The sequence below is a fragment of the Podarcis raffonei genome, chromosome 8 (assembly GCF_027172205.1).
Source record: "Podarcis raffonei isolate rPodRaf1 chromosome 8, rPodRaf1.pri, whole genome shotgun sequence".
Lineage (NCBI taxonomy): Eukaryota > Metazoa > Chordata > Lepidosauria > Squamata > Lacertidae > Podarcis > Podarcis raffonei.
The window spans coordinates 75,541,564-75,555,824 of record NC_070609.1 but is presented as its reverse complement, the minus strand read 5'-3'; the positions used below and the strand labels follow the sequence as shown (position 1 = coordinate 75,555,824).

Below are 14,261 nucleotides of genomic sequence, written 5' to 3'. Positions count from 1 at the left end.
CTTCCTCAGTGAGGACACACAGAGAAGAGCCTTAGATGACAGTTGCAGGATCCAAGTCAGTTCATGTGGAGAGAAGCAGTTGTTGAGGTACTTGGGTCCTGAGCCGCATATGGCTTTATAGGTCAAAACCAACACTTTGAATTGAGCCCAGAGTCTAACAACAACTGGACTGAATTGAGTTGGAGTCCAACAACATCTGGAGGGCCACTGGTTCTTCATTCCTGATGTACACCACTTGAGGATGACCCATGGAGTAATATGAATATTCCTAGCTATGGCAGCTCATTCACAAACAAAAGCTTGTGGGTTGTCTCCAGCTAAGTCCTGCCCAGAGAAGACCCACTGAAATCAATAGAGCTCAGTCGGTCCTGTCCATTAACTTCAGTGGGTCTACTCTGAGTAGGACTAGCATTGGCTACAACCTAACCATTTCATTCCCTTCCCCAAGTGACAGAAATGTACATGTGGATTTCTCTGAGGTTTTTGTTGGGACTCTGAAATATATATATATATAGTACCACCAGAGACAGGAACATTTTGCAAAAATATTAATTCATGTAAAAAATCATATACCAGAAAGAGAGAGAACAAAGGAAAAGCCAAGAATGAAAAGATGGTGGTGGGGAGGTGGATCCAGTTACAAATCAGGAATCTCTCTTATACCAGGGCTTAGTTCAGACCTCCTTGTATTTGAGGCATATCACTTGAACCTGAAGGGTAGCTCCATGGCAGAGCATCTGCTTTGCATGCAGAAAGACCTGGTCCCAAACCCCAGAAGCATCTCCAGGTAGGGCTGGGAATGTCTCCCGTCTGAAAGCCTGGAGTGCCACTACCTCTCTGCGCTGACAGTACTGATCTCACTGGACCAATGGTCTGATTCAGTATAAAGCATCTTCCCATGTTCCCGTGAGAGCAATGGTGAGCTTTGCTCCTTAACCCTGGTTGCTATCTGCATAGTTTGGCACAGTGGTTTCCAAAATGAAGCCAAGATCTGGGGTAGCGGGTGGAGATCGAACTGCTCTACGTAGCACTTCTGCTCAGATATAGGAATGCCTGCCCTATTCTATGCCTGATTCCCCTGTCGCACCTCACAGGCGTCCTGGTTGCACTTTCACCTTCAAGAACAAGTGCGACATCGAGAAGCACAAGAGCTACCACATCAAGGACGACGCCTATGCCAAGGACGGCTTCAAGAAGTTCTACAAGTACGAGGAGTGCAAGTACGAAGGCTGCGTCTACAGCAAAGCCACCAACCACTTCCACTGCATCCGGCCCGGCTGCGGCTTCACCTTCACCTCCACCAGCCAGATGACCTCCCACAAGCGCAAGCACGAGCGCCGCCACATCCGCAGCTCGGGCGTGCTGGGCCTGCCTGCCTCCCTCCTGGGGGCCAAGGACAACGAGCAGGAGGAGTCCAGCAACGACGACCTCATTGACTTCTCCGCCATGAGCTCTAAGAACTCCAGCCTGAGTGCCTCCCCCACCAGTCAGCAGTCTTCTGTCTCCCTGATCGTCCCAGGAGCGCCCTCCTCGGCGGCAGAGCTCTCGGCCTCGCAGGCCTCCAGCAAACCCAACAATATGCCGACAGCTTCCAAGATCCCCGGCCTACTCTCCCAAGCCCTCCCGAGCAATATCCCTTTGGCCCTGGCACTCTCCAACGCAGCACTTCCCGGAACGGCGGGCTCTTACTTCCCTATCCTCCCCAGCCGGGTCGCCACCCCGCTGCCCGCCGGCTCCGCCAGCTTGATAGCCGCCAGCGCTTCCGGCACCAACCCAGCGCCGTCTGCCAGCTCCCCTTCCCAGGCCATCTCAGGTTCCAGCGAGGCAGCGGCCACCTCTTCCCCAACTCCGGCAGCATCCATCATGGAGAGGATCTCCGCCAGCAAAGGCCTGATTTCGCCAATGATGGCCAGGCTGGCTGCTGCAGCACTTAAGCCCTCGGTGGCTGTGGAGGCAGGTGAGTTTGTTGGCCCTCCTGGTTGAATGAGGGGGGTTATTTGTCCATTCGGGATTTGGAAATCTCACACACATGGGGAAAGAAGGGACTCCAGTTGCTCCATCACACTGGAGAAGGTGGGGAGCCTTTTTATTGTCAAAGATAACACAGCCGCTTCTACAGCTCAGGAGACCTAGCATCTACGCAGCTATTCCCAGGTCCATGCACTATGGAACAGTTGCAGCAACTGGGGACCACTCTCCCTCCACTAGTTTATGTACCTTCCTCCAATGGGCTGCACGCATGCAGCTAGAGACTATGTCTGCATGGAAGCTGCCTCTGATTATCCCTCTTCAATCCCCTCCTGGTTCTGGAAGCCAGTGGTCCAGGGGAGAGTGGAGAAGCACCTGGTCCTTCACTTGCCTGGCCTGCCTCTTTTCCCCTCTCTGAAGCTTCCCCTGCCTCTGACTCTTGCTTCCTGGCTGGTACAGGTCCCCACAAAGCACTGCCCCCTCTCTCAAGTCAGACTCCAGCACCCTTCCCCCAATGCACACTCGTCAGCGTTCTGCCAGTCCCTGACACTTAAACACAAATATAGATTGAGGCTTCTTCTTGAGATGTGCTAGTGTAGGGGGCCCAGAACCTGTTTTGAACTTTGGTCCAAGGGAACAGGGAGGGAGATATCTTTTTGTTCTGTTACCTGTTTTCCAGATCAGCTGCCCAGATAGAAAGCAGGTTTGGTTTTGAAACACACACAGTGACTTTCCCAATCAGCTGCTGCCCCAGCCTCAAAGCCCAGCTGCAGAGCTCCACCTTTTTAGTGGTTCATTAAGGACCTGTGACAGGGGAGAGATACAGCAGTAACACAAAGCCTATTTGCAAAATAAATGGGTGGAGATCCAGTCATTCTTTGATGGTAGAATGCCAATCTGAGCTGACTGCACCATCATGGCTGACCTGTTCTAGGTCTTTAGGAGAAGCACATTGTGACTTGTCATGGAGGTTTTGGAGGCAAACAGGGAGGGCTATATCTTTTCTGGGCAAGACAATGACTTGCCCAAACTGCCCCAGCCGACTCTTTGGCTCGGCCCCCTTCCATTCCCGCACATCAGCATGAACCCTGGATCGTTGCCAGCTCCTTGTAAGCATCTATTTCAGCCAACAGTTTCCTCTGTCCTCTCCTGCCATCCTTCTCTGGGGTAGTGGGGAGGAGAGATGTTTACCCAGATTAGTTTCCCATTGATCCCTCTTTGGAACGGCAGCTGCCTCGGATGCTTTGACTTCCTGGATCTGAAGGAACAAGCAGCTCTCCTTCAGCCATCTCGGGACTCCTTGAGAAGCAGCAGCAGCAGCCGCCCGATCACTTCACAGCCAGATTAGGGGCTTTTGCTGTGACTAATGGAGCCTTTCGCAGTGCTAGCAAAGATGCATAGCTGGCCAGTTGCAGCTGTAGCCGGGGAAGCTTGGGTATCACGGGCCTGTTTTTAAGCCTGCTGCAAATGTGCACGAGCCCAAATGGAGGGAATCAGACTTTCCTGGTCATACTGAAAGTTAGATTGCTGTTGCATTCTTCATCAAGATGACTTCTTTCCAGAGAGTGGAGAGAGACAGAGACAGGCAGAAATGGGGAAGGCTTTTCCAGCAGTAGACTAATAGACGAGATTCTATTCACACTCCATCTGTATTTGAAATATGCACTCTGGCTTTGCTTTCAGGTTTCCCATTGGGACACCTGGTGGGCGACTGTGAGGACAAAATGTTGGGCCAGATAGAAAGGTTAGGTGGAGTCCTGCAAAAGGAGGGCCAGTCCTCCCATTGGGCAGGAGGAGGAGGCTGCCTCGGGCAGCACATGCCTGGGAGCCAGGAGTGGGGAGGGAGAGCACATAGCAAGGTGATGAAAGACAGAGCTATATGTGCCACATGGCCTGTTCTGCCCCCTTAAGCCGGCCTGCCACTCTCAGGTGTGGTGAAAGACGCTGTTCTGTCACCATTGTTGAAGTCAGATTCAACTTGTCAGCTGGGGAGGAAGGAGATGCCGTTTTGTCCTTCTCGGGCACCAAAAGGCCAGTGCTGTGCAGAAAGTTGTCAGAACCCTTTTTTTTTAATCATTTATTTTTCCTGAAAGAGAGAGGTCATCGCGGGAACTATTTTTCCTCTTTTTAAAAAATAAAATGCCACTTGCTGTCTGTGAAGCAGTTCACCGTCAGCTGTAGTGCCTCCGGGTAGATTAATATTTTAGTCACTTGGGGATTGTGGATGAAAGCCCGGCGGACATCTTCCTGTCAGCAATTTCCCCCCCGCCATCTTTTAATCCTTTTCTCTGTGTCTGCCTCATTCTTTTTTTATTTATTTAATGTGTTTTCGTAACTTTGTGGGACGTTTGCCCCTACTTTTTTCTTCTTTTGAGGCAATTTCATTATATATATTTTTTATAAATTAGATTTTTTCCAACGTAGTTTGGGGCAAGGAGTAGAGACCCAAAGGCCAGACAGTGGCATTCTCTGGCCGGGACAAGGCAAGATGGCGGAAGAGGTTGCGCAGTTTGAACCAATCTGATTGGCTGTCAGTTTCGATAGACCTGACACCGCAGACGTTCCTTTTGGGCATGCTCAGTGAGGAGGCCGGAGCGCGGTCGCCAAGGCAACGTTGAGATTGGGGAATGGGAAGGGGGCTTGACTAGCAGTCTCAAGCTGCCACATTGCCTCAGCATTAACAGAGTCTTTAATAAACGCTTAAGAGGCAGCCCCGCAAATTAGTTATGACAGTTTGCGCAGAGCATCAGATCTCCCCCTCGCTCCTGCCGCCCTCCTCTTTTAAAGGGCCCGTAGCCTGGACAACTTTGACATAATTTTGCAATAATTATCACTTGGAAGAATTTCCGCGCCGGGGTGGACGTCAGAACCGATCACGTCAACCCGGCAATAAATGCTGACCAGCAGACTCAGGCCATTCCTTTTCTCTCCAACCTTACTGTTGCCGTTGTTGGGTTTTTTTAACTTTCTTGTGCATTATTTGATATTGTTTGATCGTTATTGTCAGTTGGCTTCCTTTATTTACTTATTTAAAACTTTATGGGTTTTCCTCCCCCCTCCCTCCCTCCCCGCCTCCCTCCCTCCTCCCCTTCCTTCTCTCTAAAACGCAGGGAATGGACAACCAACCACTCCTGGACGGTTTAACCCAGCTCAGATTAAGCAAGAGGCTACAGAGAATCCAGGCTCCGTGTCCACCGTGACCCAGGATTCCTTGCAAGAGCACAGCTTGGACCTGAGTGTGAAGGATCATGGGTAAGAGAGGGAGGCTCTGCAGCGACAGATTTGGGTGATGAGGAAGAACATGGCAATGTCCTAAAAGCTTGAGCGTGGGTGGGGAAGAGGGCATCATCAGAAGCCTCTCAGTCTGACTAGAGTGGTTAAGATAAACATGGCCAGGCCTACTGCTGGGAAGAAGTTCATTGAAGACAGCAGTCTGTGCACCAGGCCCGTTTGTTCAGCTTTTCAGTAGCCTGGCTCACATACCCTTAAACTCCACCTCACCCTTTTTAGCTGTGTGAGTGACTCAATCAGAGTTTTGCCTGGGTTGCGGGGCAACCAGCTCCCTCTGCTCCCATGAGCTTTCTTTAAAGGCACTGTTTGCCAACCTGGTGCCCTCTCTTGTGCTTTGGACCACAACTCCGATCAGCTGTGCCAACTGGAGGGGCTGATGGGAGTTGTCACCCAAAACACTTGGAAGGTGGCAGGTTGGCCTAGTTGGCATCCAGACACCCTTCATTCATTTCCTTGGAGGGCTGTTATAACTCAGAACCAGGACGGGGTTGAGCGGTGAAGAGCAGGACAACTTGGCTGTTGGACGTAAGAACTGTCACTCTCCCGCTTACATCTCAGCCAAGCCTTCAGGTGCTGGACTGGCTAGGCCAGTGAGCTTGACCCTGGCTGGCTGGAGAGAGTGGCTCCCACCTCGTCCGTCCTTCTCCAGCAGGTGGAATGTGAGGATGGGGACCCTAGTTTGAAAGGAGAATTAATTGCAGTCGTCGTCATTCCCCCCGCCCTCACCAATGCACATCTTAACTAAACCCTGTTGGTTTGTGTGTTCCAGTAATGAATCAAATGGCCACACAGTCTCGGCAAATTCATCTCTTTTATCCTCGCTTATGAATAAGGTAAGAGCCATCCATCAAGGGCCTTTCATTCCCCCCACCAAGAGAAATTAAAGACACGGTGGCGAGGTGGGGAGGGAGGGGGAGACACGTTTGTTTTTTAATGTTTTGCCTCTAATAAGATGAGTTTGTACCATTTAAATTTTGAGACCATTTTTCATCGGGTATAATTTCAGAGCCACTGCTTACGAATTAATTTAATGAACTGGCTGAAGAAATATATCGCAGCCTCTGACATCTTCTTCTCTCTCCCCCCACCCTCCTATCCCTTTGGAAACGGGAGGCCTCCGAAAGGGGTTTGTTTTTTAATTTCCAAACCAGACAATTCCTCTTTTGTTTCCTGTTATTAATTCTATTTATTTACCGTAAAAGTTTTCTGAGGGTGGTGGCAGGTGGTTATTTTTCTGAGTGGAGGAAGCAGGGCAAGCGTGGGGGAGGGCAGGATATACCTGAAGTTTTGAGCCAGGATCTTTGATTCCATGCTTCCAGCACCCTTGAATGCCACTGCTCTGGAATATTTATTTTTTTTAAGTGCATAATTCTTTTGTTAAGTTGGGGCAGGGGAGAATAATTATGCACCCAACAGATAAATTTTTTCACCCTTTTACATGATAAATGCTACTTTGGCTAGATTAATTGTGCCCCCCGTAGCCAGCTGCATCTGCAGTCTGGGTATCCTCAAAGCCAGCCTTCGGTGTCCTGTTGCGTGATGAGTTTTCGAGGCATCCCTGTTTTCTTCCCCTGAGCTCTGAGCGTGAGATCCAGCCAGGGCATAGAACCCCCCAGAAAGGACAATGTGACTTTGTCTGATGTTCTCTCTCTCTCTCTCTCTCTCTCTCTCTCTCTCTCTCTCTCTCTCTCTGCCTCTCTGCCTCTCTGCCTTCCCTTGTCCATCCATCCCAGAAAGCTTTTTATTTCCTTCTCTCATCAGGATTTCAGTTGTTCTTTTAGCACATTATCGAGCTGGACTGTGCCACTGTGCATTTTCAGCTCTTCTTTAAATCTGTCAAAGCACCTGCTGATTTGGATTGTTAGAGGGATTTTTTGTTGTTGTTGTTGTTCTCCAAAGAAGGAAACTCACAGAATTTGGCGAGTTTTTTCTTTCTTTCATAAACTGTATATACCGTTATACAAACACACACACCAAAAAGCACTCAAAGCAGTTTCGTTTTGTTTATTGACTGCAGATAAAAACTGACTGTAGCCCAGAGAGCACCAGGAACTCATTCTGCAGAAGTGGGCTCCAGAATCTGATCTTGAGCCCTCTTCATATTTCTCCCAGCAGCTTAACACTGCTTCCCAAATAACTGACAACCAAGGAGAAGAATTCCCTTTTGTAGTGAGGGAACCACTCATTTTTAGACCTTAAAATAAGGAGCATCACTGCTCTGGGAACCAGTATAGAGAGACAGGGACCTACTTAACAACTGCCAGGGGTCTCCTTCCCCAACCTAGTGGCCCATGTTTTTGTGCTGGCTGAGGCTGATGGAAGTTGTACTCCAAAATGTCCCGTTGTGGAAGGCTTCCCTTGCAAGTACACAGTTGTTATAGGATTTGGACCTGGGCTTCCTTTGCTCCACTTGACTCCACTCCCCAAGCCTGTTCTTTTCCGTTACTTTTTAGGACAAACCACAACTTATTTGTGGGATAATCTCAGACGAACTCAGGATTTATCTCCTAACATAACTCACCTGCTTTCTCCCCACAGATGTCTCAGACCAACCCCAACCTCGGCAACCTTCTTGGCTTGAAGGTGGAGGCTGACGGCAGCCCTCTGGGAGCTTCAGGTGATGCCACGCAATACCTGGGCAAGACAGTGAAGGCTCTTGTACAGGAGAAACTCTCTGAGCCCTGGAAGATGTACTTGCGCAGGTGAGGGCAGGTTCTGAGCCAGGTTACAAGGTGTAGAGGAGATTGGTATGATACCAACATTACCCACTTAAAACCTGTTCAGGGATTTTGTGGCACTCCCCACTGAGGCTGGGCATCTCTGCTCCCTGTTGCACGTACAGAGCCTAGTAAAGACCTTCTTATTTCAGCAGACATTTGGAGATGGTTGTAGTGAAGCGGTATATAAATTGTCACAATAATTACATAAGCCTGCCTGTGTTCCTGCAGTTCAAGATGGCTGTCACCACCTCAGCCCTGTCTCTGCTGCTTTTAGATTCTTGAGCAGCACAGGTTGCACAATGTCACAGCCCCCATAAATCTAAATTATCATGAGTTCCAGAGCTGTAATCATTTACATTTTATTTTACCATATTTAATTATCAAGTGGCTCACAAATACAGCCAGAAGCTGTATCATTCATTCATTTAAAAAAATATTTATATGCCGCTGTACCATAAAAATGTATCACAACGAATATGAAAACAAAAAAACCAAACAATAAAATCATAAAAAGTTTAAAACAAGTGAAAAGAAATTAAAAAGGAGCCTCACCAATTATCGAGCTGGAATATAATGGTTCAGGCGATTTCTGCAGGATTTTGCTTTAAAAAAGTAAGGCACTACATAAAAACAAGGAGGAAAAAACCAGTATATCTAAAAGAGGAGTTGAAACAGATCAAATGAATTGCTATTAAAGCCTGAAATAGAACAGGCTTTTCCTGGTGTCTTCAAGTGAGTAAGGAAGGCACCAAGTCAGTATATCTGTGGAGGGAGCTGTGCAATGAAGGAGCCACCACTGAAGAGGCCTTTCTGGCTGTGGCCTGATTTATTAAGATGTGGTGCCCAGTGAAGGATGTCAGCATACAATCTCAGTTGAGAGCTAGGTTCAGATGGGAGCAGGCAGCCCTCCTGATGCCCAGAAATGGGGGGGGGGCATTTTATGGCGAGCCTGCAACCCACCCAATTTTGTTAGACTCCAACTTTCATCAGCCACAGTCAGCATAGCTGGTGCTCAAGGATGATGGGAATTAGAGTCTGACAACATTGGGAGGGCCCCAGATTTCGCATCCCTGGCCGCAAGGCTCATGGGAGCTGGGAGCCCCATACGGAAAGGAAGCTCCCTGCAATGTCTCTGCATGAGTAGCTGCTCTGGCTTTTATTAAGACTGATGAAAACAGGGATGATGGGGCACCTGTAGCCCTTCCAGCTTTTGTTAGGGCTGCAGCTCCCACCAGCCAGCATGGCCAATGGTCAGGGATGCAGGAGTTGGAGTCCAACTACATCTGGAGCGATGCATATTCTTCATCCCTAGTTTATGGACTTAGCAATCAAAACCAGCGCTATGAATTGAGCCTGGGTCCTACTGTGTGTTCTGTGCACGGCACTCCTTAGCAGGTCTCTCTCCCCTGAATCAGTGTTGCTGCCCCGATTCTTTCTGCAGGCTCCATTCCCCTGATGATTTCTCTGCCCTCATTCTGGGGCTCCCAGCTCCTCCCAGACTAGCATAATTTGTAAATTTCATTAACTTGGCTGTTTACTCCCTTTTCCCAGATTACTAATCAAGACTAAATAAATTCAGACCAAGCCGGTCTCTTTCCCGGCAGGACTCATTGCACGCGCACACACACACCCAAAAAAACCTTAGCGGCAGTCATTTGTCATTCTCCTTTGTTTATGATCCTTCAGCCTGTTTGTGCCCCAGAAGCTGTTACTTGCACCCCAGCCAGTTTGAGAACATATGAGAGACGCTATCAAAATGCCTTTACTTAGGAGACAGATTCATTGCCTCCCTCCTTCCACTCAGTTTATAACTATGTTTTTCTAAAAAGTAATCCAGCTTGTCCAGAGAGAGGTTGCACTCTTCTAGAATCCCAAAGCTGTTCTCAGCATTCCTTTGATCTTCTAGGTGTCGAATATCTTTTCCGTAGAGATATGCTGCATTAATGAACACTTTGCCACCCCCCAAAACAATTCTTAGAAAAATCAGTACTTATGGGGGCTGGTAGGGGGGGCCGTTGAAGCTCCCCCTCCCCAGATTTTCAAACTATCAACACGTCTGCTCTCTTCAGACAGTGCCAGATTCGATAGAGGAAGACATTTACAGATGTCTTTCATCCTGAAAGGCAAACTATCTAGCTATCTGTTAGTACTGGATAAACTAGCAAGAGCTTTCATTCAGATAAAAAAAGGACCATAGCATCAAACACTAATGTTGCTCCACGGAAAATGTCAATTTAAAGAAAAGAAAATCTTTGCCTTGTACAACAGTAACGGTCCTTGAACTATTTTAAGCCATTTTGGTGTGGTGTGTTACCAATAATATTTGGAACACTTCAACCCTTCTTTTCTTGAAATTGGTTCAAAGCAGTCAAAGACTCCACCTTTCCAAATGTGATAGAGAAGAGTGTATTAGATGTGGCCTTTCTTTTCAAAGTGCCAGTGTCCACTGACTACATTTCAGTTATCTCATGAGTAAAAGAAACAGTTTCCTTCTTTCAGGATCTCCCCCTGCCCTAAAAAAGGACACCTTCATCAGTGTTATTTTCAATATGTAAATGTATTTAAATTCAACCAATTCAAAGCCAAACAGTTAATTAAAACATTGACATTCCTATGGAATGATATCCTGATTTCCTCCTGCTCTAGTGAATTCCCCCCTTTTGTCGCGCTGTATCTGTTTGATCAGCCAAGCCATTATGTTTAGCGTGTGTAAGCTCGTGTCCTTGTCTCCCTGGTTCAAAGCCGACTGAGAAGTCTAGCTAAGCAAACGTAACTGGCAGCTGTGGAAGAGCCTTTTGGCAGGTATGCCTTGCTCCCAATATGTGGGAAAGCATCAAAGAGGCCACCAGCTTTTGCTGGTTCAGTCCCCACCATCTCCAGCTAGGGTTGGAAAAGGCACCTGCTTGAAACTCTGGTCATAGAATCAAGAGAGTTGGAAGGGGTCCTGAGGATCATATAGTCCAACCCCCTGCAATGCAGTAATATGCAGCTGTCCCTTACGGGGATCGAACCTGCAAGCTTGGCATTACAGACAGCACTGATGGACCAGTGGTCTGGCTCAGAATAAGGCAGCTTCCCCATTTCTCTCTGTTAAGGTATATATATATGTCTCGTTTTGGCAGATTTGGTACCAAGGACTTCTGCGATGCTCAGTGTGACTTTCTTCATAAAGTGCATTTCCACTGTGTGGTGGAAGAATGTGGAGCCCTCTTCAGCACCTTGGATGGAGCCATCAAGCACGCCAAGTAAGGGGATGAGCCAAGACACAATGAATTCCAATGCAAACACACACAATACTTACAATTGCTCTCAATTAAAAGGTTGGAGGGGCAACCCCTGGGGTTACAGGAGCTGTGTGTGGCCTTGGCAGGATTCGGAAAGATGGTCCTGAGTGAACACAGTTGTTCACCCTGCAATCCCACCTGCCCAGATTTGAGATTTCATGGGTGGAAGTAATTGTGTTGGCCTTCCTTCTGCTATCTGGAACTTTGTTTTGGTTGGGAACATGGCACACTTCCTCCCTTTGCCTGGTGAGTGCAGCACAGTGGCTAAGAGTCCTGAGCTGTTCATCAGTTTGAATCTCGCCTCTGACACAGTGATCATAACTGTGGTTCAGCTCAGTTAGTTTGAAGCAGGCGACAATGTCAGTTTGGAACAAACAACAAATTGCAGTTATTCTAAACCAGAAGGTGGAAACGCCTGAATTTCTCCTTGCCAAGAGCGCTGGAGGAGATGAGGGGGCTAAGTGAGTGAACTCAAGGTTCTTCTAGGTTTGGCCATGGCACACAAAGGGGAACCTTTGACTTTCTAGATGCTGCTGCACTCCCAACGCCCATCAGCCCGTCCAATGATCACGGATGATGGTTGCTGGAATCCATCTGGAGAACTGAAGATTCTCCTATGCCTATTCTAAACTATGCTTTAGAACGGCTTCTGAAGACAGCTGCCGTGTTTTGTCTTTGGGTTTCACATGGCTCAGGATTTGGGGACATAAATAAAAAGGGTGATTTAAGATACCTTGGAGGCCAGGAATCACCAGCACCAGCACCAGCACCACTTCCAGAAAGAAATAAAAGAGTTATCTATTACTAAAAATAATTTAAAAAGCAGGCATAACTTGGGTGTCTTTGTTTTTTTTAAAAAGGGGGCTGATAATAAAGGAGGAAGGATGGAAGAATGAAAAGGTTGCTTACCTTTGTCCAAATGGAAACAAAGAACTTTGGGCTGTGTTGAACTAAGTTGCACTCAGAGGAGACCCATTGAAATTAATGAAATGAAGTTACGTTCCTTAACATCACTGGGTCTACTCTGAGTAGGACTGGGCTTGCATACAACCCTTTTTATCTACTCAGTGGTAATGACTTCTACTCTTTGGAAACATGGGTGTGGTGCACTAATCAGAATGGGAGGTGAGGTGTGGGCTGCAAAGCAATTTTCATGTATAAAGTGTATGAGCCTAATGTTAACTGCTTTCTCCCCTCTTGTCATAGTTTCCACTTCCGAACAGATGGCGGAGCTGTGAAAGGAAGCTCTGAATTCTCTTTCCCAACCGTTGCTGAGACCAAGACTTCCTTAGCCCCTTCGTCACCCTCAGCTGCTTCTTCCGCTGCCCTGGCCAACACCTCTGCCCCGGATGTGCCCGCCCCGAGCTCCATGACTGTGCCCTCCACTCCCACCCTCCTGGCCTGGAAACAACTGGCTTCCACCATCTCTCAGATCCCCACATCAGTGCCTAACCTGGCCACATCTCCCTTGACGACGACTTCCCTCGAGAACGCCAAGCCTCAGGTCAAACCTGGCTTCCTCCAGTTCCAGGAGAAGTGAGTGACTTCACTTAAAGGGGAGAATGGAGGGCTGGGGGAGGCAGACCATTTTCCCCAAGAGCAATTTTCTCCCAAAGATCATATCCTTGCTGCTCCCCTTCCACAACCATAGTGTAATCCCAGCTCTGCTCCCTCTCGTTTAAAGCCAGGATACTTCTGGGTCTCTGCAGGTAGCAATGACACTACAGTGGTACCTTGGGTTACAAACACCTCAAGTTACAAACACTTTGGGTTATAGACTCCGCTAACCCAGAAATAGTACCTCGGGTTAAGAACTTTGCCTCAGGATGAGAACAGAAATTGCACGGTGGTGGCGCAGGTTAAGAACAGTTTCAGGTTAAAAACCGACCTCTGGAACGAATTAAGTTCATAACCAGAGGTACCACTCTTGCTCCCACAAGAAGCAGTGATGGCCAGAAACCTAGATAGCTTTAAAAGACAAATTCATGGAGGAGAAAAAGGCTGTCAGTGGCTAATAGCCCTGATGGTTTTGTTATACCTCCAGTGCTGGAGCAGTATGCTTCTGAAAACTGCAGGAGTGGGGAGTGCTCTGGCACTCTGGTCTTGTTTATGGGCTCCCCATTGGGGCATTTGGCTGCCTGCTGTAAGAAGATGCTAGACTAGATGGGCCACTGGCCTGATCCAGCTGCCAAGCTCTTCTTAAGCTCTGTGTTCTTCTCTGCTTTCTCTTGCCTGGCTTTAAATGGGTTCTAGGACAAAATAGGGATTGGAGCATAGGAAGCTGTTTTGTCCCAATGGATCCATCTAGCTTAGAATAATCTACTTGGACTGGCAGTAGCTCTCCAAGGTCTCAGGCCAAGTGGGATCTTTCCCGCCACTTGCTCACCTGAACCTTTTTGCTTGAGTTCCCAGGGATTGAACCTGGGACCTTCTGCATACAAAGCAGGTGTACGACCACTGAGCTAGGTGACCATCCCCTTGAAGGGAAGAGATTTGAAAGGCCAGGATGGAGCATCTTCGTCATCTTAGTTGCGGGGGTGGGGGACCCTGATTTCTAATAGCGATGATGCAATTAGAAGGGAGTTCAGGGAAGGCTGTCCAGAAACTTATTCTTCCTCTCTTTCTAATAAAAATTACCCAGTGATCCATGCCTGGCAACAGATTGCAAGTATGCCAACAAATTCCACTTCCACTGTCTGTTTGGGAACTGCAAGTACGTGTGCAAAACCTCCGGAAAGGCCGAGTCCCACTGCCTCGACCACATCAACCCCAACAACAACCTCGTGAATGTGCGAGACCAGTTTGCTTATTACTCCCTGCAATGTCTCTGTCCTAACCAGGTAAGGGTGAAAGGCTGGGGGGGTGAAGGGAAAACAGTGGGTGGGGGAGCCGAGGCAGGAGCTTGGAGCCCACTGGTGTCATGCTCTGACTACACCCATTGAAATGAATAAACATGTCTGACTTAGGTTCATTAACCTCAGAAGTTCTACTCTGAGTA

The 14,261-nt window shown here is 48.1% G+C and overlaps 1 protein-coding gene across 8 annotated transcripts in view; it reads left to right on the top strand.

The window, feature by feature from the left end:
- CASZ1 (castor zinc finger 1) overlaps nucleotides 1-14,261 on the top strand; it is a 306,042-nt gene that overhangs the window by 276,592 nt on the left and 15,189 nt on the right. For all 8 annotated transcript variants that reach the window (XM_053400928.1, XM_053400925.1, XM_053400926.1 and 5 more), the window contains 7 exons: nucleotides 1,095-1,957; nucleotides 5,079-5,220; nucleotides 6,029-6,092; nucleotides 7,798-7,961; nucleotides 11,102-11,224; nucleotides 12,470-12,799; nucleotides 13,905-14,103. In XM_053400928.1, the coding sequence (XP_053256903.1) occupies nucleotides 1,095-1,957; nucleotides 5,079-5,220; nucleotides 6,029-6,092; nucleotides 7,798-7,961; nucleotides 11,102-11,224; nucleotides 12,470-12,799; nucleotides 13,905-14,103 (1,885 nt within the window). The remainder of the gene's footprint in view (nucleotides 1-1,094; nucleotides 1,958-5,078; nucleotides 5,221-6,028; nucleotides 6,093-7,797; nucleotides 7,962-11,101; nucleotides 11,225-12,469; nucleotides 12,800-13,904; nucleotides 14,104-14,261) is intronic.